Source organism: Chelon labrosus (assembly GCF_963514085.1).
Source record: "Chelon labrosus genome assembly, chromosome: 11".
Classification (NCBI taxonomy): Eukaryota; Metazoa; Chordata; class Actinopteri; order Mugiliformes; family Mugilidae; genus Chelon; species Chelon labrosus.
The window spans coordinates 20654189-20679808 of record NC_140344.1 but is presented as its reverse complement, the minus strand read 5'-3'; the positions used below and the strand labels follow the sequence as shown (position 1 = coordinate 20679808).

Genomic DNA, 25620 nt, shown 5'->3' with positions numbered 1-25620 from the left:
TACAATGAAAATAGGATTACGTTTGTCAAAAGCTAATACCTGACCATTCAATTATCCTTTTTTCCAGGCACACAATTCAGTGGAGCTGGGGTCATTCTGTGAAGGTTACTTCTTGCAGCAGATGCCCGCGCTGCTGGACAGAGAGGGTTTCAGGAGCCTGCTGTTGGGACCCGCTGCGGCCCGACAAGGGAACAACTCCGCCAATACGCTGACCCACAGCCGGGGAGACACGCCTCTGGAGGAACTGGAAGCAACCCTGGCTCGGCGACTACGTTCTCTTTACGTCACCTCTCGAGTCTGAAGGCCACGCGGCGGGATGCTGCAGGGAGATGACAGAAATAAATGGACGTTCCATCTTATTCCTGATCAGATCTTTAGGAGCAGTCCGAGTTGCACACATATGGACATTTATTAGCGACATTTGATGCCGCCTCTATGTTTAGGGGCAACTTCCACAATGCTTTGACACTTGGGACACCAGATCAGTGAGAAGTTTGGCAGCAGTTAGGTTTCACGCATAGCTTTGTGGACAGTGTTTCAAGCAGACCGTGTTGAGTCGTTGTGATGTACAACAAGTTTATGAAGAAGAAAATTGGACAATGTGATGCTTTCCCTCCAGGGCTCAGGAAGCTTAAACGGAGAAGCAAAAGATGGATGCAACAAGTGGCAAAAAAAAAAATCTGAACAATGAGACACTGCTGCCCTCTACTGGACAAAACTGCCAAAATAAATAATTGCCTTGGAGGACTGGGATTAGCGGCACCCTCCTGGTTCTCACAGAAGCTATGTAAAGTGATAATAGACTGACTTTGTACCCTACGGACTCGTATTGCAGAGTGGGAGGAAGGACGAAGCCTCAGTGCCTCCCGTGTTGATGTACACTTTGAATTAACTTTTTTTTTTTTGTTTAATATAACTGTATGTTTTTATTTTCCTTTTTAAACGTATGACCGGAGTTACAAAACACTTACTGAAGAGTGGGATGGACCTTTTCTATTTAAAGAGAAAAAGATGTGAGAGTATTTAATGGGGTGTTCCCTTTTTTATTTTGTTTTTAATCCAAGCAAATTATTAATATTATTGTTAAAAAAAAAAAAAAGTGCTTCAGTTGTTTTTCCAGGTACACTCCAACAGTTAATTAAGCTCATGTGTATGCTGAGGTTTAATGCTTCTACACAGGTATAGCAGCTCATTCCGACATGGGACATGGACGGCTAAAGTCTGTTTTAATTGCTGAATATTGTAATAAACCTGGTAAACAAAGACGGTTGTTTTTTGTTTTTTTTTACTGCTTCAAACTATCCTAAAACATTTAACTGCTATCCATGTGTGAATTAGTGTGGACTCACCTGAAACCAGGAGGACGTCATACTTGTAAATGCACAAACCTGGGGATGGAAGTAATTACATATGCAGCAAATAAGTAAAATACATTCTTACAGGAAATGCTGGGAAGGTGAAGTAAAGAGAAACGCTCAATTATACGAGATTAATATTAACGTAATATATTTTTGTATTACAATACAATGAAAACTAGTTTTACCTGCTCATTTCGGGTCTTCACTTACCCATACATGTTCCATCGTAAATAAGGAAAACAAACACACTATAACTGAATGAGTTTATTTGTTTCAGCACTGAAGATGCTCACAGTTATGTTATATGGGGATTACATCAGTCAGTTTTGTTCCTGCTCTGTCAAAAGACCCCTCTGGGCCTCAGAATCATTGGATGTCCTTTAGTGCTGCTAGCTTCCCATTGTAGAAAACAGAAAGGAGGGTGAACATCAGGGTATTGCTTTGTGTTTGTAGTACTGGTATCCCCTCCCCGTGCCTCATCTACCAACAGGTAGAGGGAGCCCCAGATCTCCGAGCCTTCCAGAGAGAGGTACAGAGTATAGGAAGCATCGTTCAAAAATGTTGTGCACAAGATAAGGAGGAGGAGGAGGAAAGAGATCAGCAGGACCAAAGGGGACAATAAAAAAGAAGGCCAGAAATAAAAACAGACAGGGCAAGAAATTAAGGGACAGAGGGGGAATTTAAACTTTAAAAGGTAGTTTTGTGGAGAGAGAGAGAGAATCAATGAAGGCTGAGAGAAGGAGTGAGTTTGGCATGGAACAATAACACTAAAGCCATGCAAAGAAAAGCTCATGTTTGACATGCACACAGCAATACAAGCTAAAAGCATAGAGCAGGAATCCCCAGCACGGTTGAGAAGACTATCAACCCCCACAGCTTGTCTGTCTATTTACAAAGAGAAGAAGCAGATTGGGATCTGTGGCGTCCTTCTCGTCAGGCTCTGGCCTACACGCACAATAATATGAAACTGACAAATATCAATAGAAGAGCATATTCCCTCTCCAAAAAGAGGCTAAGTCTACATTCTTAAATTACTGGTAAATAATTTTTTTTTAGAGCGTTCCCACAAGTTCTCTTTCCCTCTTCGGAGAGGTCAGGGAATAGAGAATTTGTGACTTGTCAAAGTTCACGTAATTCTGTTAAAGTCAGACCAAAAACAGAAGAAAGAAAAAAAAAATCTTTTTTTTTCTTCAAAATGTTGTCCCATTAACGAACACACAAGAGGGTAATAAATAACATTCAACTGACCTAACAGCTCTGTTCATATAAATAGCCAAGTTATAATAAATTAGGAAATCAAACAGTGAGATGAACAAACATGAATAAATAAGGACAACAATACAAAAATATCCACAATTGCATTTATCACGTCATTGTTTTTTGTTTTTTTTTTAGTTCCTCTACTCCTACTGCTGGTAAGTGAGACTAAGAGAGAGGTATATAAATGGAAAATCAAAGACAAAGTGCCGCAGATAACATGAAACAGGAATGTTTGGATCATTATTAGGTCAATCGAACAAAGACGTAAGTGATCATGTAACAAAAATACACAGAAGAATTTAAAATTTAAAACATTATGTGGCAGGCGCAGGTTTACCAACCTGTTCCTATGGTATCTAAACATTGTGTCACAACTAGACATTTCTTTTTTTTTCTCTTTTTTTTACATAAGAAATGATATTAGTCTGTACAACAGAATAGATCATTCAATTTAAATACCCACATACCCACCCACGTCCCTCCCCCAACCCCATACTATCAATTCATCTCTGTCCCCCTTCCTTGTTCTGCTCGCACCCAACTCCTCTCTGAAATCACAATTCCAGTCCGTTTGCAGCAATAGTAGTAAGTCTAATAAAGTCAGTATTTCAAACCCAGTTCTTCACAAAGAAAGTACATTAAAAAGCAAACAATTACAATCCAGCAAGCATCTGTGTCGGCTGTTTGGGCTTTCCACAAAACTCCTCTCCCTTCTCTCCTCCTCGTGTTTCTGCATGTCTTTTTGTTTTTTTGTTTTTCAATGATGTTTGTCAGTGTTAATACATCCCAGAGTTTTCTGTGCATACTGAACCTGTGCATGTATATGTTTTTTTTTGTATGTAGTGTCATCAGTGTTTTCAACAAATCTTTCAATTAACTAATGTTCCTTGAACTCAAAGAGAGGGAAAGGGCTGGTTGGCGAGGGTAGGGCGATCTGATCTTATTGGGATGCGTGGTGGATGATGTGTTTCTAAGATGGGGCAACACTACGGGATTTTAATCTACTTCTACTGATGGCGGCCAGAGGTGGAGCAGGAGGTGCGGAGGAAGATGAAGGTAGAAGTCTGCATGTGGGGTTTGTTTCCATGGTAACCCCCTCCCCCCCAGCGCACCTCTAAAAGCAGTTCTCCGTCAACAAATGTCCGTCTCCGCTGGCACGCTCGAGGGGGTGGCGGTGGTGGAGGGGCGGTCGAGGGAGGACGAATGGAGCGGGGAGCAGGAGGATGGGCTTTAATAGGTTTTCTGGATAATTCCTGGTGTCAGAAACAAGTCAGGTCATCACACAGGTTAGCAGCAGCAAGGGTGCAAAAAACAGAGCATGGGCCTCAAGTGATTTGACGGCTGGGGAAGTGGTGGTTAGTGATGGTGGATATTCAGGGATAATGGAAAAGGTAATGGAAGGAAAGGATTGTGTTTGGTATGTAGGTGCAGTATGAGGTTTGTAAAATATCACTTTGATTCTCTCAATATATTTCTATCTATATAAAGTAATTTATACAAAAGATGTCCATAAGTGATTATGTACATCTAGCTATGTACAGATAGAGTATTCTCTCTGTGCCGCTGGCTTATAGTGATACTGGGATGGCTTTAGCACTGGTTCGACTACACATCGCCTCGGTCTAAGACTCCTCCTGTGTCCCCACAGACGCCACCGACAACTTGGCTCTGTCTCGGCCCGCGGACGGGAATTTGGTGTCATTATTTTCCGGCTCGTGCCTCCGGACGTGCATGGGTGAGGGGCAGTGCTTGGACGGCGTGCCAGGGGGGAAGGGCACCTGTCCATTCTTCTCGTCTGAAAAAAGTTGTTTAATTACGTCAAAGAAGTTACTCAATGGGCTGCCTAGGTACACAGACGGGAAGAGAAGAGGAGAGAAAAAAAAAAGGGGGGGAAAGAGAGAAGAGAGAGAACAAACAAACTAATGAACAGTGGGGCACACAGGATAGAGACGTGGCTACAGACGACAGAGCAAGCAGAGGCGAGGAGGAGGGAGAGCGACAGACACAGCGGGGATGAGGACAGCCATGTTGGGTGAGCTCCCGAATATCATGCACATGACACAGCACGACCAATGAAAACACACAAGATCCTTCTGCTGGAAAACTAGAAATTAAAGCAAATAATACCGTCAGTCTCCACATAATTAAATATATAGTTTTTTTTCTCATTATGTGTATAAAGAGTAGACTTTGTTTGACATCTGTGTGCCTGTGCAGTTCTAGCCAGCCAGATGCAGGACAGATGATAGTAGGGGGAAAATGCAAAAGCCTGGAGCTTCAAGACAAAGCTGCCCCAGAGGGATAAGATGGATCAGCGTCTCCTTTGGCAATGCCAAACCTAAGAGGTCCTAGAGCGTACTCAGAGTTCATTACAGGCCTGAAAGTCAACTTAGATCTTGCCAACGCTAAGTTGATTTACGGAGTTAAACGCGTGGCATGCAGTGATGTTGGACTTCTCTGGTGCAAAGGCGAGTTTAACCAACACGTTTCTTCACTCTACTTCAGATATATACACTTACAACCATAAAACCTGGTCACACAGGCTCCACTAACACTGTGCCAACTATTTGTAGCAATAAATTGTTAAAATTGCGATGAGCCTCATTTAATGATGCATTGAAGCCATAAATATTTCCTCAACCGATGTCGCGTGTTGAATAAAATAGGCGGGGATGCTAAATAATACAGATTCATTACTTCTAAAACACTATAATCACCGTGAGATAAATACAGAGGGTGTGTGTGGTTCATAGTGTGCATGCAAATGATCTCTTGCTAAATACACACAGTTTTTCAGCAGGGTCTCAATGGTCCGATCTTCGCAGGTAGGCGGGTGTGGTAAGGACACCAAACACGAGTAATGGAGCAAATACAGAGTCAGTGTACTTTATGTTAATGGTGCACACACACATCTCTGGGAAGTATTTGTCACAAACGAGACTATTTTCTGAACACTTGGCAGAACAGCCATTTGCACGATAGAGTCCTGTGGGCCGACAAATGAACAGTGACAACATCAGCAAAAACAGACGGCAAAGCACACGCACACACGCGCTGCACTGCTGGAGTGTGTGCATCATTCAGCAGTTGATAAAAACATGCTGTAAAAGCGGAATCTCTTTGCATGCGTTAAAACGTCTAACAATCGATATTTACTGCCAGCGTGGAGGCCGCCTACAATAGCCCGCAGATTAGAGAAAACTTTTGCGTACGCGCGAGTGAGCGATCGTGTCTCTGTGTTTGTCTCTCTTTTGTGTTTGTGTACGCGCGCGCGGATGTGTGTGAAATACGCCGCAGTTTGTTTTGACGGCTCCATTATCCAGCTGTAAAATGATTGCAGCTAACTTCTCCCTAATGTCCCTTCTTCCTCTCGGAACAATTCCACACTTGGTCCCTGCAGTCCTCCCACAAACCTCGCAAATACTTTTTAACGGCAAAAAAAAAGGAAAAAAAAGTGTTTAACTCAATAAATGTTGCCTGTTCAATAAAACACCATCCTAAAATAAATGAATATTCTTACAGCATGTCTGCTACAGCCCCCTCCTTCTATTGTTTCACTTCTCTATTGTCTTCCTAAGCTGGGCTCCCAGGTATGGTGTCATTACTGGTGATTAGGGCACATAATGACCACGACTTGATGACGCTTTTTGTTTGACACGCATTGGTATGCAAAGCCATTTCTGTTCTTAATTACTTAGCCCATGGCTTTTATTTTTAAAGGCCTTGTGGTCAGGCAGCACTCAGGGCGTGTCAGGGGGTCAAAGGGCAAAAGAGTTTGGCTTTGCTTACATTGACCCGTTTTAAGGCTCGTACCACGGTGTTTGATAATAATCACAGACACAGAATTTATCTAACAGATCACTGAGTTTTTGACACTTTTGAAAACTCCAACAACAACACGGCATTTCATTACTTATGCTTCGTAATGCAATCTGCAGCATCTTCGACGGCTTTAAGCGGTTCTCGTATGATGCATAGCACTCTGAACTGTGCTCTTAACAATGTAATTTGGCAATTTGCTGAAGTCATTAAAACCTCATCTAAAGTAATTTATTATAATTTCACCCTTCCCACACCTCAGGCTGGTAATGAGCTCGACAATATAAAAGATCAAACATGATTGGTAAACTTACTGAGGCACGGCGACGATAGCAGACTGTTAGACATTGCAACAGCTGTCATGGCTGCTGTTCATTTCTGAGTGCCAGGGAGAGGAATATTGCATAAAAGACGCAGAGTAAACATATATACATCACACCAATAAACTATCGCACAGTAGTTCCAGTAACTATGACGGGAGTAAGCTGAGTCTGACATGCAACTGGAAAATGGGTTAAAGAGGATATAGAGAGACACACACATTCAGATAGAAAAGGAGCGATTTACACAGGGGATGAAATTGCAGAAAACAGCACAACTCCCTGACAAATAAAAACAGATTGATGTTGTTTCCTTATTTGACCAGCAGATGGAGCTCTTATAAAGAAGATGGCGCACACAAACAGAGCAGTGATTCAAAACAGAGAAGGGAGGGAGAAGGAATCCCTATTTTTCTCTTCATCATCCTGACTGTGCATTGAGGGAACAAATAAAGCCACGGCGGGGCAAGAAGAGGCTTAAAGATGTTCAAAGACTCAGGGAAGACGAGATAAAAAAAAGAAAGGATGTTCTAATAACGTCAACGCTGCCTGATTTTTTGTATCTCGCCTTGAGAGGGGCCGCAAGAGGCTGGCGGACGGGAGAAAACGGGGAGGTTGTCTCGTACGGTCGAGAGAAAGACCAAGAGAGGGAGAGAACACTTGGCAGGTGTGGCGTCGCCGCACGGCGCAGTGCATTGTGGGATCGCGTTGAGGTGCAGTGGTGTTGCCATGGTGACAGGCTCGGGTGGTAAGTCTTGGAAGTAGGGGTAAGAGAATGCGAATCAGCGCACCCTACCACTAATCTAATCTCCACTGCCGGGGCAACAAGACAACATTTTGACCTGTGGTCTAGTCCTCGTCATGGCAGCGGAGCACGGGCATGCAAAGGAAGCTGTTTCGAGAAGCAGATGGTGGCTCGGGTATTTCAAGCGCAAGAAAGAGAAGGGGCAGGATTAAGCTCAGCTACAGCGGTGATAGTAGTTCATCAGGGGGTGGAAATGGGTGGATGAGGCGGTAAGGAGTAGGGTTGAAGAGGCTTTGAAAAAAAAAAAGGTTTGGAATCAAAATGTATTCTTTAAAACAAAACTGGTTGTTACTCACCGGATAGCTGTTGGACCCCAGGCTGGTCATGTGTGCTTAACAACTGGCTCTGGATTGACTCTACTACTCTCTTGAAGCGCCGGCTAGGTCCTTAAAAGAGATACACAAACACATGGCATGAATGTAGGAATGACAGGCCCTTTTTATGGCAAACATTTTGAGCCGTCGCAGAAACACAGGTGGAATTAATGATGGCTCAGTTTCATGAAAGCCATGACAGTGGCAAAATGGCAAAATGCAGCCATCATAAACATGCTTTCCCTACTGTGACAACTCAAAATCCCTGCTCAGTAGCAACGAGATATGCAGTTAGCAGCATAAGGACAGACAGGAAAGCATGTTGAAAATAAGGAATAATGAAGAGCAGAAAAAAAGCAACAGCAAGAACTTGGTGTAAACTGTAAGCTGGAAAACTGCAGAGAGTCTGAGATGATAAATGGAGGCCAGAGAGGAGTGCTGCTGTGAGCTCCTGCTGTCCACCTGTTGTGTACAGTATATGGTCAGCGACATGAAGAACCAGCCTCTATTACACTCAGATGTGCCCCACACAGTATGTGTGTGTGTGTGTGTTTGTGTGTGTTTCTGCACAATTAAGCAGACACATGGTTGCATAAAACGTAATCTTGCATAGCCAGACCTCATTTTGTCGCGCTCGGGGAGATTTGAAAATCTTATCAAGCGTTCGGGACTGCAAGAACTTTTAAAATTCTCAGAGAGCCATTGTTTTTCGGCAGCAGGTCTGAAAACATCCACCTCCAAAAACAGCACTTTAGGTTTATTTGTTTGCTGGATATAACCGAAGTTTAATTAAATTAGTTTGGAGTGTGGCGGCGTTGCAATCGAGGTGTAAGTGGCACTCGTGAGCTCGGATTTCCCAAGACCTCTATAAGTCTAATGAGATGGAAAACCAGCTGTTCAGAACTGCATAAGAATAAATGCAAGGTTCACAACTGTAAGATTCTGGGTTTGTACTCTAACCTTTTCTGTATGGACCTCAGCTTTATTCAAGTACGACAATACGTGGTGTCTTGAGATTTGGGGGTACCGAGGACGACATTCTGACTTTCCTTACTGTTAGTTTCTTTACTGATTTGCATTTCTCTCTGAGTACAGTTTACATCTGCGACAGTTTCCATATGCTCCAGCACTGAAAACACATACTGTGAAGGCGAACGAAGTGCAAGCAGGTAAAAAAAAACATTTGCAGATGGATAATCTCTTGATGTGTCCTAACCTGAGAGCAGGGTGAAGGTGACGGAGTAGATGCCGTTCTCCTTCGTGGCTGCTGTGCTCTCCGTGTAAGTGATATCCACCTGAAATTTCACCGGCTTCTGGAAGACTGTGGGGCCGGCAGTGGACTTGTACTCCGCTCGGAAACTGGTCTGAGATATCACGCTGTGGCTCAGGCTGGGAATCTGTGGAAGAGTCAGCAAAACAGAAATGGGCTAACAAGGCAGAGACGGCGATGAAAATATATAATACGAAGGTGTTTTTAATGGGACTGAGCATAGGAAGCAACGATGGTAAGATTTTCTCCCAAACCTAGCAAATGACAAGGTGTATAAACCTTCATTGAAATACTCTCCACATACTATGAGCCACAGTTGAAACTCTAAGGAGATTAATGCCTCAGGGAGAAGCCATGCATGCCAGAGAGACTTAAGCAAACGTAATCTCGAGTCATCCAACAACATTGCACTCACCCACCTAAAATGAATTTGTATGCCCAATGAACAGTTGGGCTCTGAAATTGTCACGTTTTGCCATAGTGCTTGGAGAGGGTTTGACATCCCATTAATGTGAGTGTGCTGAGAGGTATAATTCCACTGATTCAGGTGCCAATCTCCTGTCTGGAATACCAGCTAGCTTAACCCAGAGGAGAAAATAGCTACCTCCAGGGAAGGGGAAACAGATTTGACATTGACCTGCACTGGGAGAGTTTGCATTTACTTAGACTTTGTTAAATCTAACCGGGGTAAGGATAGGTTCTGTTCAATTATGCACACTGAATATCAACTACCGCTGCTGAATTTTGGTTGATACTGATTCTGCTGCGCTCACTTGCGAAGTCCTAATGTTTCCTGCATTGCTGCATGAATTTGTACATCCACGCTGTTGTAAACCCAAAGATACAATCTACTCTATTCCTCAGTTTATCACACTGCACATCTAAATATGTCAACGCACACGTTTAAAGCACGGTACTGAGGCCAAGGCATCTATATGCTAATGATCAATACTCTCTGTTGATTTTCCATTGACCTCAAGTGGGTCTGCAGTCACAGGGAAAACAGAAGCGCTGAATCTGAGCTGCTTACTGAGTTGCTACATAAATCAGAAGCATGTTAGCAAACGCTCAGAGAGAGTCTGTATGCAGGTGATACAGCAACACGCGCATACAAAATTGACACAGTGTCGTGGCAGAGGGGATGAGCAGCAGGTGGGAAGGGGGTCAAGTTTTTAAGAGAAGGGGGGGAAGAGAAAGGAATTAAGCGACAAAGTGGTGCGTTTACCGAGAGAAATGCTTGAACGATGTCTGCCTTGATGGAGCTGAGAGGCTTATCTTTGATGACGATGAAGATCTGCTCCTCTTTTTCCAGGTTGATGAAGTTACCGAACCAGGATTTTTTGGCAAGTCTGTGAGGAAACACAAAAAGAATGTTTACGTGACATTTCTGGCCTTTTCCACCCGTCCATCCATCCAGAGAAATGAAGAATAAGTAATACTATGTCGCTCCCTCTCTACAGCTATGGGCAAAAATAAAAGAGGAAATGTAAGATGCCCTGAGGAAAATTAGTTAAAACTATGCAGAAGAAGAAAGTTTTGGGCATTGTGTGTAAAATGGATGTACGTGTGTGACGAGAGAGTAAGAGAGAGATACTGCAATTTAGTCTTTCTGTGAACAGAAGGGGCAGAGGTAGACAATTTCACAACCTTGGCCCAGGTGCACCTCCAACCACTAATAAGCCATATGGACGTCTGTTTTCTGGCATAAATACAAACTTACATAGTGTTTTAATTTTGAACATTAACGGATGCACTGTTGTACAATAAGAAACCTCTTACAGATGGTGTGAGTCTATCCGTGATGAAGGCCTAGCGAAGAGAAGGTCTTTTCTAGTCAACTCTCTAGCTCCTTCCATCCAGGACATTCTCACCGGGAAGGTGGAAATGACCAAGCCAGAAAGCAGCCAGGCAACCAATCAGGAATATCTAGGCCAACCTTGAGCTATCAGGCCCATGGGAGCTCAGCAACATCATAAAGGCTGCCTTCCCTCCCTCATAACCCATTCACCACCTCCTGCTACAGTGCTGCTGCTCCAACCCAGAACAGACCTGAGGTCATTTTTGGGGAACTCAGCGGGCAAAATTCAAACATTCATGGATGTTACGCTTTCCCAAAACATCACGTTATCGAGAGCGGGCTCGTTTGACAGGTTATGCATAGTTAGTGATAGTAGTGGTGCCTTGATGACAGCATCCACTTACTCTGGGGAAGACTCTGGCGTGAGGCTGGACATCTCCTCTTGTGTGGGAACTGTAGAAGCAGAGTCAAAGATCAGACACAAGATTGAGGTGGTTATTCAGTTGTTTTCTATAGAAATATTATATCAGTACCTTGGAGTTTCCTGCGGTGGAAGCGTGGTGAGCCAAGGAAGCTGTTCTTGATGGAGTTGAGCCGCGTCCTCCAAGGCATGCCTCCGATGGAGGGGCTTGGGGGCGGCGTTGGAGTAGGGGTCCCGGCAGGGCTGTCCTTGGGAGTGTGCACTGGTGTGCCCTTTGGGGTGGGGAGGGGGCTGCCTCGAGGGGAGGGGTGAGGGGTAACCTGTATGAGGGGGATAGATTTGGGTGGGTGGTCAGCAAATGGAGAAGGGACCGGCGCCACGGGGTGAAAATGGTGCAGCCGAATAGGCGACAGGGGCACTACAGGGCTGAAGGGCACAGAGAGCTGGGGGTTGGCAGCATAATGGGAGCGCCGTACCTGGGGGCTGTTTGGGATGGGAGAACTTGTGATGGAGGAGGAAAACAGGGGGGATGGGGAGCATGGGGAAGTTGGGGTCGGAGGCACGGAGGCAGAGGGTGGCTGCAACGGAAGCTGGCAGGGAGTGGAGGGTTCTGATTTGGCTGCAAGTTCCGGATCAGGAGGCGTTTCGGGGAGCGGGTTTGATCGCGTGGCTTGGAGGGGCTTCGGGACAACTTTGGGCTTGGCGGGGAGTGTCTGTGTCTTGTTGAGCTCTGCTGGCAGGGGCTCACTGTTTGGAGCGAGCGAGTTGGGGGTGGAGATACGCGGGCCTGCGCGATTTGGAAAAGGCTCAGGGGATGGACAGGGGCTGGTGTTAGGGGACTGGGACAAATCTGGGGACTGAGGTGGTACACAGAACTTTCTGACAGGCTGGATTAAGATGAAGCAGTGTGAGGACGCACAAAACAATATAGCCAAGAGCAAAAGCAGGTGGTAGAGGAACAAAAAAAAACAAAAAAACAAAGAAAAAGAAAAACACACGGGGATAGATGCAAGCACACAAACACAGCGATAAAGCAAAGGAAAGGAAAAAAGTGGCAGAACAAACAAACAAAAAGCCAGAAAACACAGGTGAGAAAGTGAGAAGTGTAGAATGTGTAGAATTGCAAAAAAAGAAAGACATACACCATTCAGTGACTCAAGCCAAATGAAAACAAATCAATAGTAAAATGGGAAAAAATAACAGCAAGCATTGCACAGTGTCCAAAATGTTCAGACAAAACACACAGGAAGAAGAACTTTACTTGCATTTAAACACACAGGGTTCAGCTAGCAGAGAAAAGCAAGCAGACGCGGACAGACGTAGAGACATAAGGCCAGCTGTGAAGTCAATTTGGTCCGTCTCAATAACAGGAGGAAGGTGGTACTCTGCTGTGAAATGTCTGCTCTCCTGATAGGTTTATCGATCGGTTTGATTTGTAATGGCGAAATTGCAGTCACAACAGTTCCCTGTTTGCCTTGGACACCTTCCCCCTTTTCCAGAAACTAGGTCTGAGAAAATTACCCCACGCGGAGCCTCTCGCCGAGAGCACAATCCGAGCTTTGGGTAGGTCTGAGAAATCAATTTCCCTTTCAGATCAGCCTGAAAGAACCTGTGTGGTGCAAGGAGCTCGTCTTAGGATCCCGGCTAATCTCGAGCCTTCTCAGGTTAGTCAGCTGGAAAAGTTTACTACAAGCTCCCCCAGCTCTGAGCAAGGAAAGTGGGATTTTCTGCAGCATTCCCTGAGCTGGATTTCCACAGAGCTCAGGCCACAGAAAACAGAGAGGGGGGATAATAAGCGGAGAGAGGATGGAGAGAGAAAGAGAGAGAGAAGAGGCTTTGGGGGTGGAGAAAGTTTGCCGTGCTGTCACATCCCCTCTGTGTGTTCATCAGTGTGTTTTACTTGGAGTTAACAGAAACATCTAGGGACACTGACGTGACTCATGCAAAGGCTGATTTAAAACTGGACCTTATGAGGTAATCACAGAGGATACCAACTTCCTCAAACAAAGCAACCAAAGATCAAAACTTATAAAGATGATAAATATATGATATTTTTTATGAAGGATAGTGATATTACTTTCATAGCGTTGGTATTATGCTTTGGTAAAGGTCAGAAACTCTTGTGACATAGCTTTTTTTTTCTGACGCTGAACAGCTAGGTACCTAAAAAAAAAAAATATGTCGAGATGCGCGTGTGTTGCATGTGCGTGTTTGGTTGACTTACCCGTGGGCTGCTGAGGGGGCTGGTGGACAAGCCGGAGGAGGCTCCACTAATAGACCGCGACCTGTGGCACAAGCATGTGAAAACACACACAGGGGCATTAGTTGTCTGCGGGATTGTGAGCTGTTACTTGTTTCAGTCAATAAATAATAAAGGTGGAGGTGAGAGCGTGTTGCACATTGTTAGGAAAGAAAATATCAGTTAGACTTGGACATGAGTTTCTTTTGCAAACTCGTCACCCATTTATTTACGCAAAAAGGGTAAATATGCTACCGACACAGTAAGGGCACTGACTTAAAGGGGAAACTACTGTTTTTTTACAACCTGGACCTTATTTCTGGCATAAAATACAATCGTTTACTAACCCTAACCCATATAAGTTTTGTATCATTTGCACTCGTTCAGGAGATAATAAGATCAGCGTATATCCATATAGTGGGAGTGACTGGGGCACCGAGACACAGACTCTAAATAACGCATTATCTGCTGCGAAACTCGTTCATTTCGCCAATATTTTGTTATGATACACTAGTGCTATTCCCAGTTGAGTCCAGAGTTCTGTGGATTGACCTACTATTTTTTGCAACATGGCTGAATATTTTTCCGATTCTGAGGTTGTGGACGAACCATAGCAGTAGCAAATTACAGGTAAACAAGCCGACTGTCGCGGGTGCGCGCGGCGCTCACAGATGACATCATCCAGGTCAGAAGATAACAGGTAACTCCGGACTCAAAGGGCAATAGCACTAGCGTATCATAACAAAATATTGGCGTAATGAACGAGTTTCGCAGCAGATAATGCGTTATTTAGAGGCTGCGTCTCGGTGCCCCAGTCACTCCCACTATATGGATATACGCTGATTTAATTATCTCCTGCAAATGACACAAAAGTTATATGGGTGAGTAAACAATTGTATTTTATGCTAGAAATAAGGTCCAGGTTGTAAAGAACAGTAGTTCACCTTTAACAGTCCACATTATGGAGTGGCAAATTACAAAGCAAATTATTTTTGGGCACCATGAAATTTTGAGAAAGGGGGGGCCTCAGAAGTGCATATTTTGCTATGACAACCACAGACACCCATATACATATGAAGGCCCTATAGTGCATCCACTCCACAATGCTCCCTAGAGCCCCCCCACACTCGTCCTACCCTATAACAGATATTCCTAGTTTGGACTGGGAGAGTAGCACACATACATCTTCGCCCGGGGGCCACCCAGAACCAAGGATTGCCGCTGCTCCCGGCAAGCAGATTCACTCGCAATCTCAAACTTCAGTTTCCAACCTATAGATGTGACAAATGCTAAATCAAGCTTCACAGCAGCTTTCTCTCTGCCCAATCCACGGTATGCATATATAGTGCGTTAATAAATCAAACATGTTGCCTTCCTGAAGCCTTTAGGCCTGAAAAATGTCTTGAGAGGGAGAATGAAGAGGGACATTTGGTTGAGTGCCATTTGTCATGTTTGTCTGTTCCCTCACAGATGCCGTCAATAACCCTATGAGCAGAGTTCTGCTCAGAAATGAACAATCACAGCACAATCTGTCTCCATCAAGCACACTCACGCGTGCGCGCACACACACACGCACACACACAAAAAAAACAACGCCCGTCAACACTTGGAAACACCAGCTGCTCACTGTCACAATACTGTTCTTTTTTGTCATTCAATCTAATAATACCCCTCCTCCTTCTCGCTCCATGTCACCACGGATGCATTAGCGAACATGTGGCTTTAGCCTACAGATCTTTTGTCTGTCTTTGAAAAAAAATGAAGAGATAAAACTTTGATTGCTGTTTTTTTTTTTTTTTTTCCTCCAACCTGACTAATAGATGAAGGAGAACTCGTGGTCAAAGGGGAGGGGAGAACAAGGGAGTCTAAGAGTGACAGAGGAATGAAGAAGGATGGATGGAAGAATGAGGAATGGGGGGCTGGAGTAATGGAGACTTACGGTCATTACTGATGCCGGAGCAGTCCCACAGGACAACACTAAACGCGGTTGTGGCTGGTAGCCGTAGAAAATGATACCGCCGTTGTCGTAACGACAAGGCCTATATTTCTTCTAAAGGCAGAAGTGCTTATTTGGGTTCAGACATCCACCCCCTTTGAGCTTTTAATTTACAACCAGCTAAAGAAAGAACTGACACCAAAATGGGAATCTTACTCATGAGAGTCATCGACACACAAGCAGAAGAGAAGAAGCAACACTAACAGCTACCAGGAGAGTGAGAAAATTTTTAAAAAACCGCCCACTGCAAAGTTATTTTTGGAAGTCTCCCACTGTCCCTTCTGCAAGCGTATTTATCGAACACATTCACTCACACATGAGCAGCGTGATGCCAAAATACACTGGTTAGGATTACTTGTAGCTGACCAGACAGTTGGTATAATTTACATTTAAGTCCTACGGTCCACTGAGACATGCTTGTGTGCACACACAGTCAATTGAGCCTCATTTATACATGGCCAAAGCAGCAACGTGCTCCGGCCATTAAGAGACTATTGTTAGAGTGGCTCTGCATCTGTTAGCGTTGGACCAGCAGGTCTATAAAGATAATGTTACAGATGGTTATGATGTACACAGTAATGGGCTGTCAGTAGCTCACCCTTGTTGCAGAGAGACAATGAATTATTGTTGTTACGTGCTTTATTTATAGCGAACAGCATACGCAACTAGGTGATCATTTATCATGTATCTTGGAAACCAAGCAGTTATTAAATCTCTACTAGATGAGAGGCTGGAGCCAATTAGCCACTAGGGACTTGTGTGTACATGCATGATTACTTGTCCAGGTTGCTCCAGTTAATCCACAGAACACACCGACTGTGTTTACATGCACAATGGTATCCTAGTTATAATGGGAATGTTGCAGTCTCCTGGTTATGTGCTACACATGCTGATGTTCTGGTGTCAGAAATCTGTTTGAGGTCTACCTGGATGTGTTTTCATATCGGAGGCTGCAGCGTGTAGCATTGTATTTTACCGGCATGTTTCTATTATTTTGACAACCGTGTTTTTTTCAGTGGGCTGGGCTAAGTAACACAAACACAAACTGCATCCTCCGAGATGATCATACGGTTGAATTACCACATTTCTTGCAATGTTTCAACAGTGTTTTTACTAGTTAGAACGTCAAATCACACACCAATGGTTACAATACTTTTCTATCTAATTTTGGATGCAAGCATTTTACCTCTAAGAGGATGCTCTTATAATATGGTGTTGCATCATTAACTCAAGTAAAAGATCTGAATCCCAGTGATGAAAAAAGTAATTTCTTTTATCTCATCTCATAAATAGACACCTTAAACCCTGGACAAATAAAAGTAAAAATGTATGCACTATTCTATTATCCATTATCCATTAGTCCTCCGTTCCCATAAGCCTTTTCTGGAACAGGCCCCGCGTCCTCTGTGTGTGACCACCGGCTGTGTCAGAGAACCATCCAAAGCACCTGTGGGGGACTAATGTTGGACTGTGGGGGATGGAACAAGTACAACAGATTCTGGTGTGAGGGCATGGACTGAAATAAAACAAAACTGAAGCAAAGCGAACCAGGCAAAGGCACAACACCGCAAAAGCCAAAACACGACGCCACTGCACTGCTAGTCTGATTTAAAGTTGAGTGTGGGGAAAGTTCCATTTTCCTTTCCTCCTTCCTCTGCGCCGAGCGTCTCCACACAGGGTAGATATTCATATAAATCAACACACTGTTTAAATTCATTTCCTTCTTTAAGCCTTGACAACTCCCCGAGGACCCGGAGCATTAATATTCAGAGCTGGGCTCTTCAAATCTCTAAATGTAGCAGGACCCCTGCAGTTTCTGCTGTAGGGATCAGTGTTAAAGGTGTTTTATTGGTGCTCATTTTAGCCTCTTAAACAAATTAGTGTCAATAATTAGCAGGAGAGCCTGACTTATTACGACTGCTCTCACTACGCCACATTCAAACTGCATGAAGCAACTAGAGCACATCTATTAAAAGAAAAAATCAATTGATATTCTCTTCTCCACACTGCACCACTTTTCCATGTTTCATTTACATATCATTAACCTCCCTTCATTTCTCCTGGCATGTTGTTAAGATTTTAAATTGAATCAGTGGGATTTCTCTTGCTTTGGGTTTAGTCTTAAATGTCTTTTTAAGATAACGTTTGGGTATATAAAGAATGGAATGGGTATTCACATGAGAACGTCTACAAGAGCGTTATTGTGCAACACGGCCACTGCAGCATTTATCCCAAATCCATTAAATTATACTTCACAGGAGCAGTCAAATCACCGATCACATGCAGAAAAACGAAGGTAGGGCTATTGCTCAGATTGTAACTGCCGACATGAGATACGCGAGGCAAAAAGGCTGGATAAGGATTGGGGTTCAGACATTTTCGTTATGTAATTTTAGATAAAACGGCTCCCCCTCTCATTCACCATTTACGCCGGTGGAAATGTATCCTGTCAAAACACATGTCTCAGAGTCAGTCCTCTCCCTGACGCCCTCTGATCTGAAGTTCTATGAATCTTTCTGTGCTGTCGACAAAAGTTTGCTGCCGGGGAAAGATAAGGTTAGGTTCAGAGAAAGTCACTCAAATCTTTGGACATTATTTGTCTACGCATGTGCTTTTCCAACACCATCATCTATATACAGCCCATGCACAAGTATGCACATGATCAAACACAGTGTACACAGCGATTTTGAAGAAAAGCCAGAAAAACACACACACACATACGCACGCACACTGAAATCCAGATTCTCACAGACTAACATCTTTTCTCCCCACTGATCAGTTACAGAGTTATGGATTGCAGTGGGGGGAAAAGAGATGTATAGCGGGAGAGAGATTTGATTTGATTTGAAGGCAGAGGCCCCTCGTCCCCCCCACCTCAAATCCACCACAACCGATAGGCAGCCAGGCTAGCAGCATCTCCACATTAGCATAGCAATTCCTTATTAACAGAGGGGGGTTTTCGGGACTGAAGGTCAGCAGCACACAGGGGACCACAGGAAAGAGAGAAAGTAAGGTGATATAAAAGGGGAGGAAAGAGCCGCGGGGAGATATTTGGATGGAGGTGTAAGAGCAAACACACTGATCTAAATGGAAGAAAGATGCAGGGGAGCTTACGTAACTGCAGCAGCCGATATATGAGGCATCCAAGCTAAACGCGTCCTTATATTCAGGTTGACATGAATAAACCTATAATTGCTGCTCCTGTTAGTGGCATTTGTGATGAACGCCACCCAGTAGTGTATCATATATAACCCAGAGGTAGGAGGTTATTATTAACGCTGAAGAAAGTCAGTGCTTTTTTTGGGATTCCAGGCATGACTGAAACAGATGAGTCAGAGCGAAGGGCAGGAGAAGGCAGCTTCTAAACTAACGCAACCTTTAAATAAAGAAGAGATAAGACTTGGATCGCCTGAAGGGATGAGGGAGCAGAGTAGAGGCGAAGAAACACAAGAAGATGAATCTTAAACTGGAATTCGGAGGCAACAGAGGACAGAGAGAATTAAGTGGAAGTGTGCAGAGGCGGGGGCTCTTGAAATGGATCTAAAACTTCTAAAGTGGCATCCCTCAGTGAAATGAAGTTGGAAATAAATTCTTGAGGTTTTTGTGTTGGCGAACCACTGTGGTGTTAAGTTACTAATGTCTCTGACATTCGAAGGAATATTAAACTTTATGACTATATATATTTTTATTTTTCTAAGATATATATGCGCTTCCTGCCTTTGTATGTATTTTCTATGGCATTGAAAGCCTTTTCCAGGACTCTGACAATCTGACAATCATTAGGCAGATCAGGTTATCACTCCCTCAGATCCAATCTTCCCCGCTGTCACAAATGCCAGTGCCTCTGAGCAGGAACGTGCGGCGCGATGATATATTGGTTGTTGAAATAAGATGAGGAAAAAAAGATTTGAAATCAGTCCGCTGTGCCTCGTGGGGGTGTGGCTCCGGCTCGACTCGAGCAGTTTTTTAAAATAGAGAAATGTTCTGCATCTGGAGAAAGTGGGACACAGAGTATAGAGGAAACTGATTATCAGTGCATTTAGATTATGAAAAGTAGAGATAATTGAGCTAAAGGCGGAAAAGGGGCTGTAGATATTAAGGCTCTGAATTGCAAATGTGCAGTCTTCAACAGTTTCAGAAGTGAGTTAATTTAGTCAAACTTTAAGTGCTATCCAGAAAGAGTTGTCTCAGATTGTTTTTAGATGTACCCTTAAAGCTGCCACGCATTACATTTATCACCATCATATGAAAACAAAGAATTCATTCAGCAGAAAGCACCGCTGCATCTTTTTCCCCGCCTGCCTTTGCATGAGGATGAGACACGCAGCGGGACGAGGTGAAAGCGTGAGGGGTGAAAGGGCAAAGTGAATACCTTTCTTCTTTGCTGCATTTTGTACTGGCGTCTGGAATATCCAAGCTTTTACTGTACACTGATTTACTACAGTGAGACAGGAGACAAAGTGAGCAGAGAGTCAGTCTCTGTTTATGTTTGTCCACAATCTGCTTGACACTGGACCCAGACTGTCACAACTGATGAAACACCACTGTCCTGAGAGCTCTCCCACACACAAACACTCACACACACACACACAGAGCTCGGTCTGTCTCTATTTGTTAATTTAAAAATGGATTGGTTTTTAAAAACTTTTTCTTTTCACCTCCACGCGTACCTTTGTCCGTGCTGTGTCATGTCAATGGCCCTCCTGGCCGGCACAGGCGAGCCCCCGTCTGTGACACTGAGGACCTCCATGGACTTCCTCTCTGGTCTCCTCTTGCCGTGACGATTCAACATCGGAGAGTCCACCCGCTTCCTTGGAGGATCTGCATTGAACAGCGAAACGGATAGATCACGAATAAACACAAAGCAGCTGACGTGTCTTGCCAGTTATACTGTGTATTTCCCCTCATTGAGCAGTTTTAATGCATTGCGTGCATAGGCGCTGAGTGATGTTTGGCGCTGATCACATTGACATTTTAACTAATAGTGAATAAGTAACGGTTTCCTCTCAGACCTTGAACTAATGGCCACTGTATTGACTGTATCACACTCACTGAAGAGGGAGTCTATTCATCAAAATGTCGGTATCTTGCAGCCGACACACACTCACACATTTGCACATAATAGTCCTCCCATTGCAGCGCTCTCGTCAGAAAATAACCCTGGCAGAAGCCGAAGTAGACCATCTCTGCGCAGATTTCTGTGGGTGGAAATCTATGCTCTCCTTTGGTTTGGATGTACAAATGACAGAATCGCTCTCTCTCTTTTTTTTTTTCTTTTTTTTTGAGGAGTTAATATCTGAGCCAAGGCCCATAGAGGTGACAGTTTTTCAAAAAGAAAAAAAAAACACTGGCCTATTGACATATTCTGTTTCTGCTACTATATTTCATTGAGAAGCTCCTTTATTTTCAATAAACAGAAAGCTTTTTCTACTGGAAAGCCGATCTGGTACCTTCAGAAGAATGAGCTGGATACTATTTATTGTCATAAATTGGCTTGTCATTCAAACTTAAACACACTTGTTACACTGTGATATTGATTAAAGGGGAACTACTGTTTTTTACAACCTGGACCTTATTTCTGGCATAAAATACGATCGTTTACTCACCCATATAACTTTTGTGTCATTTGTAGTCGTTCGGGAGATATTTAGATCTGCGTATATCCATATAGTAGGAGTGACTGGGGCACCGAAACGTGGCCTCTAAATAATGCATTTGCTGCTAGTTTTTTGCAACATGGCTGAATATTTTTCGGATTCTGAGGTTGTGGACGAACCATAGCAGTAGCAAACTACAGGTAAACAAGCCGACCGTCGAGGGTGAGCGCGGCGCTCACAGATGACATCATCCAGGTCAGAAGACATCATCCGGGGTCTGTAGGTCAATCTACAAACCCCGGATGATAATGACAGGTAACTCCAGACTCAACGGGGAATAGCACTAGCGTACGATAACAAAATATTGGTGAAATGAACGAGTTTCGCGGCAGATAATGCGTTATTTAGAGGCCACGTTTCGGTGCCCCAGTCACTCCCACTATATGGATATACGCAGATCTAAATATCTCCCGAACGACTACAAATGACACAAAAGTTATATGGGTGAGTAAACGCTCGTATTTTATGCCAGAAATAAGGCCCAGGTTGTAAAAAACAGTAGTTCCCCTTTAATAAAAAAAAATCATTATTCCAGGTCTCACCAATCTCATTGCGAGGGGGGAGGTTCTGGTCCTCCTGACTGGGGTACCTCTCCTTACGGTCCAGTAACAGGAAGTAGATCATCTTCTCTTGGTTGTCACTGCACAGAGGCGACAATTAAAAGACTCTTGAGTAAATTTTGTAAACATTTTCTACATGAACATGCATATAATCAATCTACCATGGTGTGTACCAGAAGTAAATGTGTGTACCATAGCGTATTAAACAGCGAAACCCCTCACTCACTATGATTAATGTATTTTAACTTTTTTTTTTTTGGCTCATTTTATTAGCTGGTGAGGCGGCTAATAAAACGCTTTCTTCATTAAAACAAAAAGTTTAGTTTCACAGATCATTAAGCCGTGATGTAATATTATGCACATATTTTAGGCCTATTTCCGGCAAAGTCTGCTGATAAGTTTATGAAAGTAAAAAAACATTATGAGTCCCACCTTTCCTTTCTCCGTGAATCAGGAAACCTAATATCTTTAGCCTCTAGGCCAACGCTCTCTATGCAAAAGGCTCGGGCATTGGCTCTCCTTAATAAAGACAGATTGGAAAGCAGCGGGAGGCAAAGAGACAAGGACCTGCAACTTCAGCTAAAACGAACCAAGGGGGAGGGAGAAGGGAGATGGAGACCACAGATTTTCCTCCAGTCCAGCACTATTATGAGATTCTCCCGGGAGAAAGGCAGCTAATGGAGGAGATGGGGAGAGGGCGTAGTGATAGAGTAATGCTTGTTTAGTATTAAACGGGAGACGCTGGGTAAATGTAAAGTAGAGGGAGAGGAGATAAAAAAGAAAAACCGCAACATTTATGTGTTCCTATTAATAAAAGCACCACATGTATGAAAGGCTCCCGGGTAAGTATCCCTGTGATAAACGCATATTTACCGGTGCAAAACACAAACACATGTGCAGCTGAGACGCAGCAGAACATCAACAATGTGACCAGGGAGCATGTTCGCACTGCAAACCAGGATCAGTTTGGGGGAAATGCATCCAGCGGCGAGCGGTGTAAGCGCTGTGTGATAACAGTTAAATGATCGATGGCTTCTGACATCGAAAGTGACAGCCTCACAAGATTTCATAAGAGCCGGCGAATGTGAGCGTGCACGCAGACAGCCCTCTCTCATTTTATTCTAGCAATCATACGGTCCCCATTTCCTTCTCTTTGCCTTCAGTTGTTTTATTGCACATATTTTTCTCTCCTCGCTCAAACCTTTTTATCTACCAAACCATACTTTCATTTATCCCTGCTTTTTCTTCTTCTTCGTCGCACCTCTTTCTCTTTCCCTGTGCATCCCTCTCTGTTAACAATCCATTCACTCACTCATCTGAGAGGAGGTCTTTCAGTAGCTTGTTTTTGTCTCTGAAGCAGCCCAGGGAGTGCATGCTGTCCAGTACGTCTGGGTCGATGTCATCTGCAGAGGGCAGGCTGCGGATGGTCACCTTCCTGGGCACAGGCTGCTCTGGCTCTGGTTCGTTTTTGCCCCCTCTGGAATCGCAAAGAAAAAAAACAACACAACACAAATAAGGACACGTTCTGCCATTTTGATGAATATGTTTCAAGTTTCCTCGTAGCTTATACAGCTTATACAACACTCTCGAGATTTGACGTGTACATGCTATTCAGGACAGGCAGTAGTCTTGCTCATTAAAGTTTCGTAGTCACATATTTTTCACAGGTTTAGTCATTTTGCACGTACGTTTCAGAGGGCGAACAGCAGTCATCATGCTCACCAAGATGCAGAGAAACGGCTTAGTCAGTTTCCAATGTGCCTCCCTCCTCCGGGCTTGTTTTCCAAACTTACTTTCTTCATTAGTCCCTATTTTTGCCAAACACTCTCCTAGTTATGTCACTTTTGTCTCTCTGGCTCTCTGTTGTCTGCCTACATAGGTACACCTCCATGTTTTGAGATATAAACTAAAAGGCTAAGTTGCACCAACTCAATCTTCTAGAGAATTTCTGTGACAGTCTTTCCACAAATATGCCTGTGCATCTGATATAGAGGCAGATTTTAAAACAATGTGCTACACCTTTTACTACTTTCTCTTAATCTATTAATTTTCCTCTCGTTAGCCCTGTGTAGCAAAAACCCCAGAGGGTGCTATTACAATGACACCAATCTCAACTTTTCTATATGCTGTGAACCTGTGAACTATAATGAGTGTATAAGCCCCAGCTCTCCCTTTTTCACTATGCCCATATGAAATTGGGTTGTGGCAGTAATGAAAAACAGTGCAATTTGACAGTCCATAAATCAAGCCGTCGTGAAGGTATAATGTCCAGTTTAGTTGAAGGTCGACAGAGGTGCTGATTCATCTATAGCAGTCATTTTGGTAGTAATCTAAATCTGAAATGTTGTGCATTACATCTGACCTTCATTAAAGATTTACTACATTAGCTTAGGTATGTGTACCTATTTAACTGGTAACTGGTTGGTAGCATAGACTGTATATAAATATGGACAACCTGTCCCCACTTCCTTGCATTGGCCAAACTGACGCTGTTTTCCCGGGGATATGGGCAGCGAGTCTTGCGAGTTTGGAGCCAGAGCCAGTCTGCACAGTACAGTCCGAGAGTGGAGCCAAGCGGAGCCGTGATATCGATCAACTGGTGGTCGCCATTATGTTGCACCCTGTTTCTATGGCGGCAAATAACTAAAACGAAACTTATCCAAAAAAATAAAAAATAAAAAATTACGCTTGAAAATGCATCAATATTATATTAACTACCTAAAATTACAGAAACCATACTTGGAAAAAAAATTAAATATTTGATGTGTATTTTAGTGTTTTAGTTTGGCCCATCCACTAACATGTAGGAGGTGGAGCTTATGACCTATACTGCAGCCAGCCACCAGGGGGAGCTCTACTTGCTTTAGCTTACAGTCTATGGCTGGTAATGACAGTTTGGAATGGGGCTGTCCTTTCAGCACCACAGCTACCGTTTGAAGTTGGCGAAAGATTGTAATGAAGCTCACCAACAAACAAAACCATTAGACAAACTTTTATTCTGTCCTCATTTGAATTTGTAGCAGAAGTTTCTGTTGATGTGATTTGACCACAAGGCTGCCTGTGTTCCTTTTTTTTTTTTTTTAGCTCACCACAGACGAGTTGCCTCTGGGAAACAGACACATGTGTCAGAGCAACATCCCATCTCATTCATTCATATGATCATTCACTCAGCCAGTCACTGGACTGGCAAGCTTGCCACGCAGAGGCAGACAACCAGGCAACTTCCTCACTGACAAAACTCATACTACATTAGCCTTCTCTCCCAGCTCTTGTCTCCTCTTGTTTCTTTTATCAGTCTCACTGTCTGTTTGCATGATTTCTAAAAGCAGGACAGAAACCATAACTCAGTCCCCTACAGGACTCTCACACACTCTCCTGCTAGGATTCGTCTTTGTTACTGCACTGCAAAAAAATATATTCAGAAATATAATATTTAAACAAATACAGCAACTCCACTATTGAATTATTATCATCTTATTATTAGAGGGAGATTACAACAGTGTGAAAAATATAAAAACATCAAACTCCATTTATCCTCTTTAAAACTGTACCTATGGATGGAAGGTAAGCAAGCAAATGACACATAAAACTAGCATTGCAGCCCTTTTCATTTTTTTGGAACTAAGTTTTTTTTATTGTAGCCCTTTTCCTAATTTAAAGAAATAAAGAAACAGACCAGTCACGAGGAGTACACAAGTACAGCCCTACAATTATCACCGCTTCACAATATCAGAATCGGGGGTTCCAAATTAGGTGCCAATAATTATAATCTCTTTAGTGAGCAACAGACGGAGACGGTCTTA

The 25620-nt window shown here is 43.5% G+C and overlaps 2 protein-coding genes across 4 annotated transcripts in view; one reads left to right on the top strand and one right to left on the bottom strand.

Annotated features, from left to right (window-relative positions):
• abtb2b (ankyrin repeat and BTB (POZ) domain containing 2b) overlaps positions 1-2499 on the top strand; it is a 44747-nt gene extending 42248 nt beyond the window's left edge. For all 3 annotated transcript variants that reach the window (XM_084555762.1, XM_084555763.1, XM_084555761.1), the window contains one exon: positions 68-2499. In XM_084555762.1, the coding sequence (XP_084411888.1) occupies positions 68-301 (234 nt within the window). In that variant the 3' untranslated portion in view covers positions 302-2499. The remainder of the gene's footprint in view (positions 1-67) is intronic.
• A 1694-nt stretch (positions 2500-4193) lies between these two features.
• Positions 4194-25620, bottom strand: part of brsk2a (BR serine/threonine kinase 2a) — a 157630-nt gene continuing 136203 nt past the window's right edge. Inside the window, exons 10-19 of the mRNA XM_084554413.1 lie at positions 23130-23294; positions 21800-21897; positions 20271-20421; positions 13590-13650; positions 11478-12252; positions 11349-11397; positions 10372-10495; positions 9093-9273; positions 7859-7948; positions 4194-4413 (exon numbers count right to left, since the gene is read on the bottom strand). Coding sequence (XP_084410539.1) covers positions 4241-4413; positions 7859-7948; positions 9093-9273; positions 10372-10495; positions 11349-11397; positions 11478-12252; positions 13590-13650; positions 20271-20421; positions 21800-21897; positions 23130-23294 — 1867 coding nt within the window. The 3' untranslated portion in view covers positions 4194-4240. The remainder of the gene's footprint in view (positions 4414-7858; positions 7949-9092; positions 9274-10371; positions 10496-11348; positions 11398-11477; positions 12253-13589; positions 13651-20270; positions 20422-21799; positions 21898-23129; positions 23295-25620) is intronic.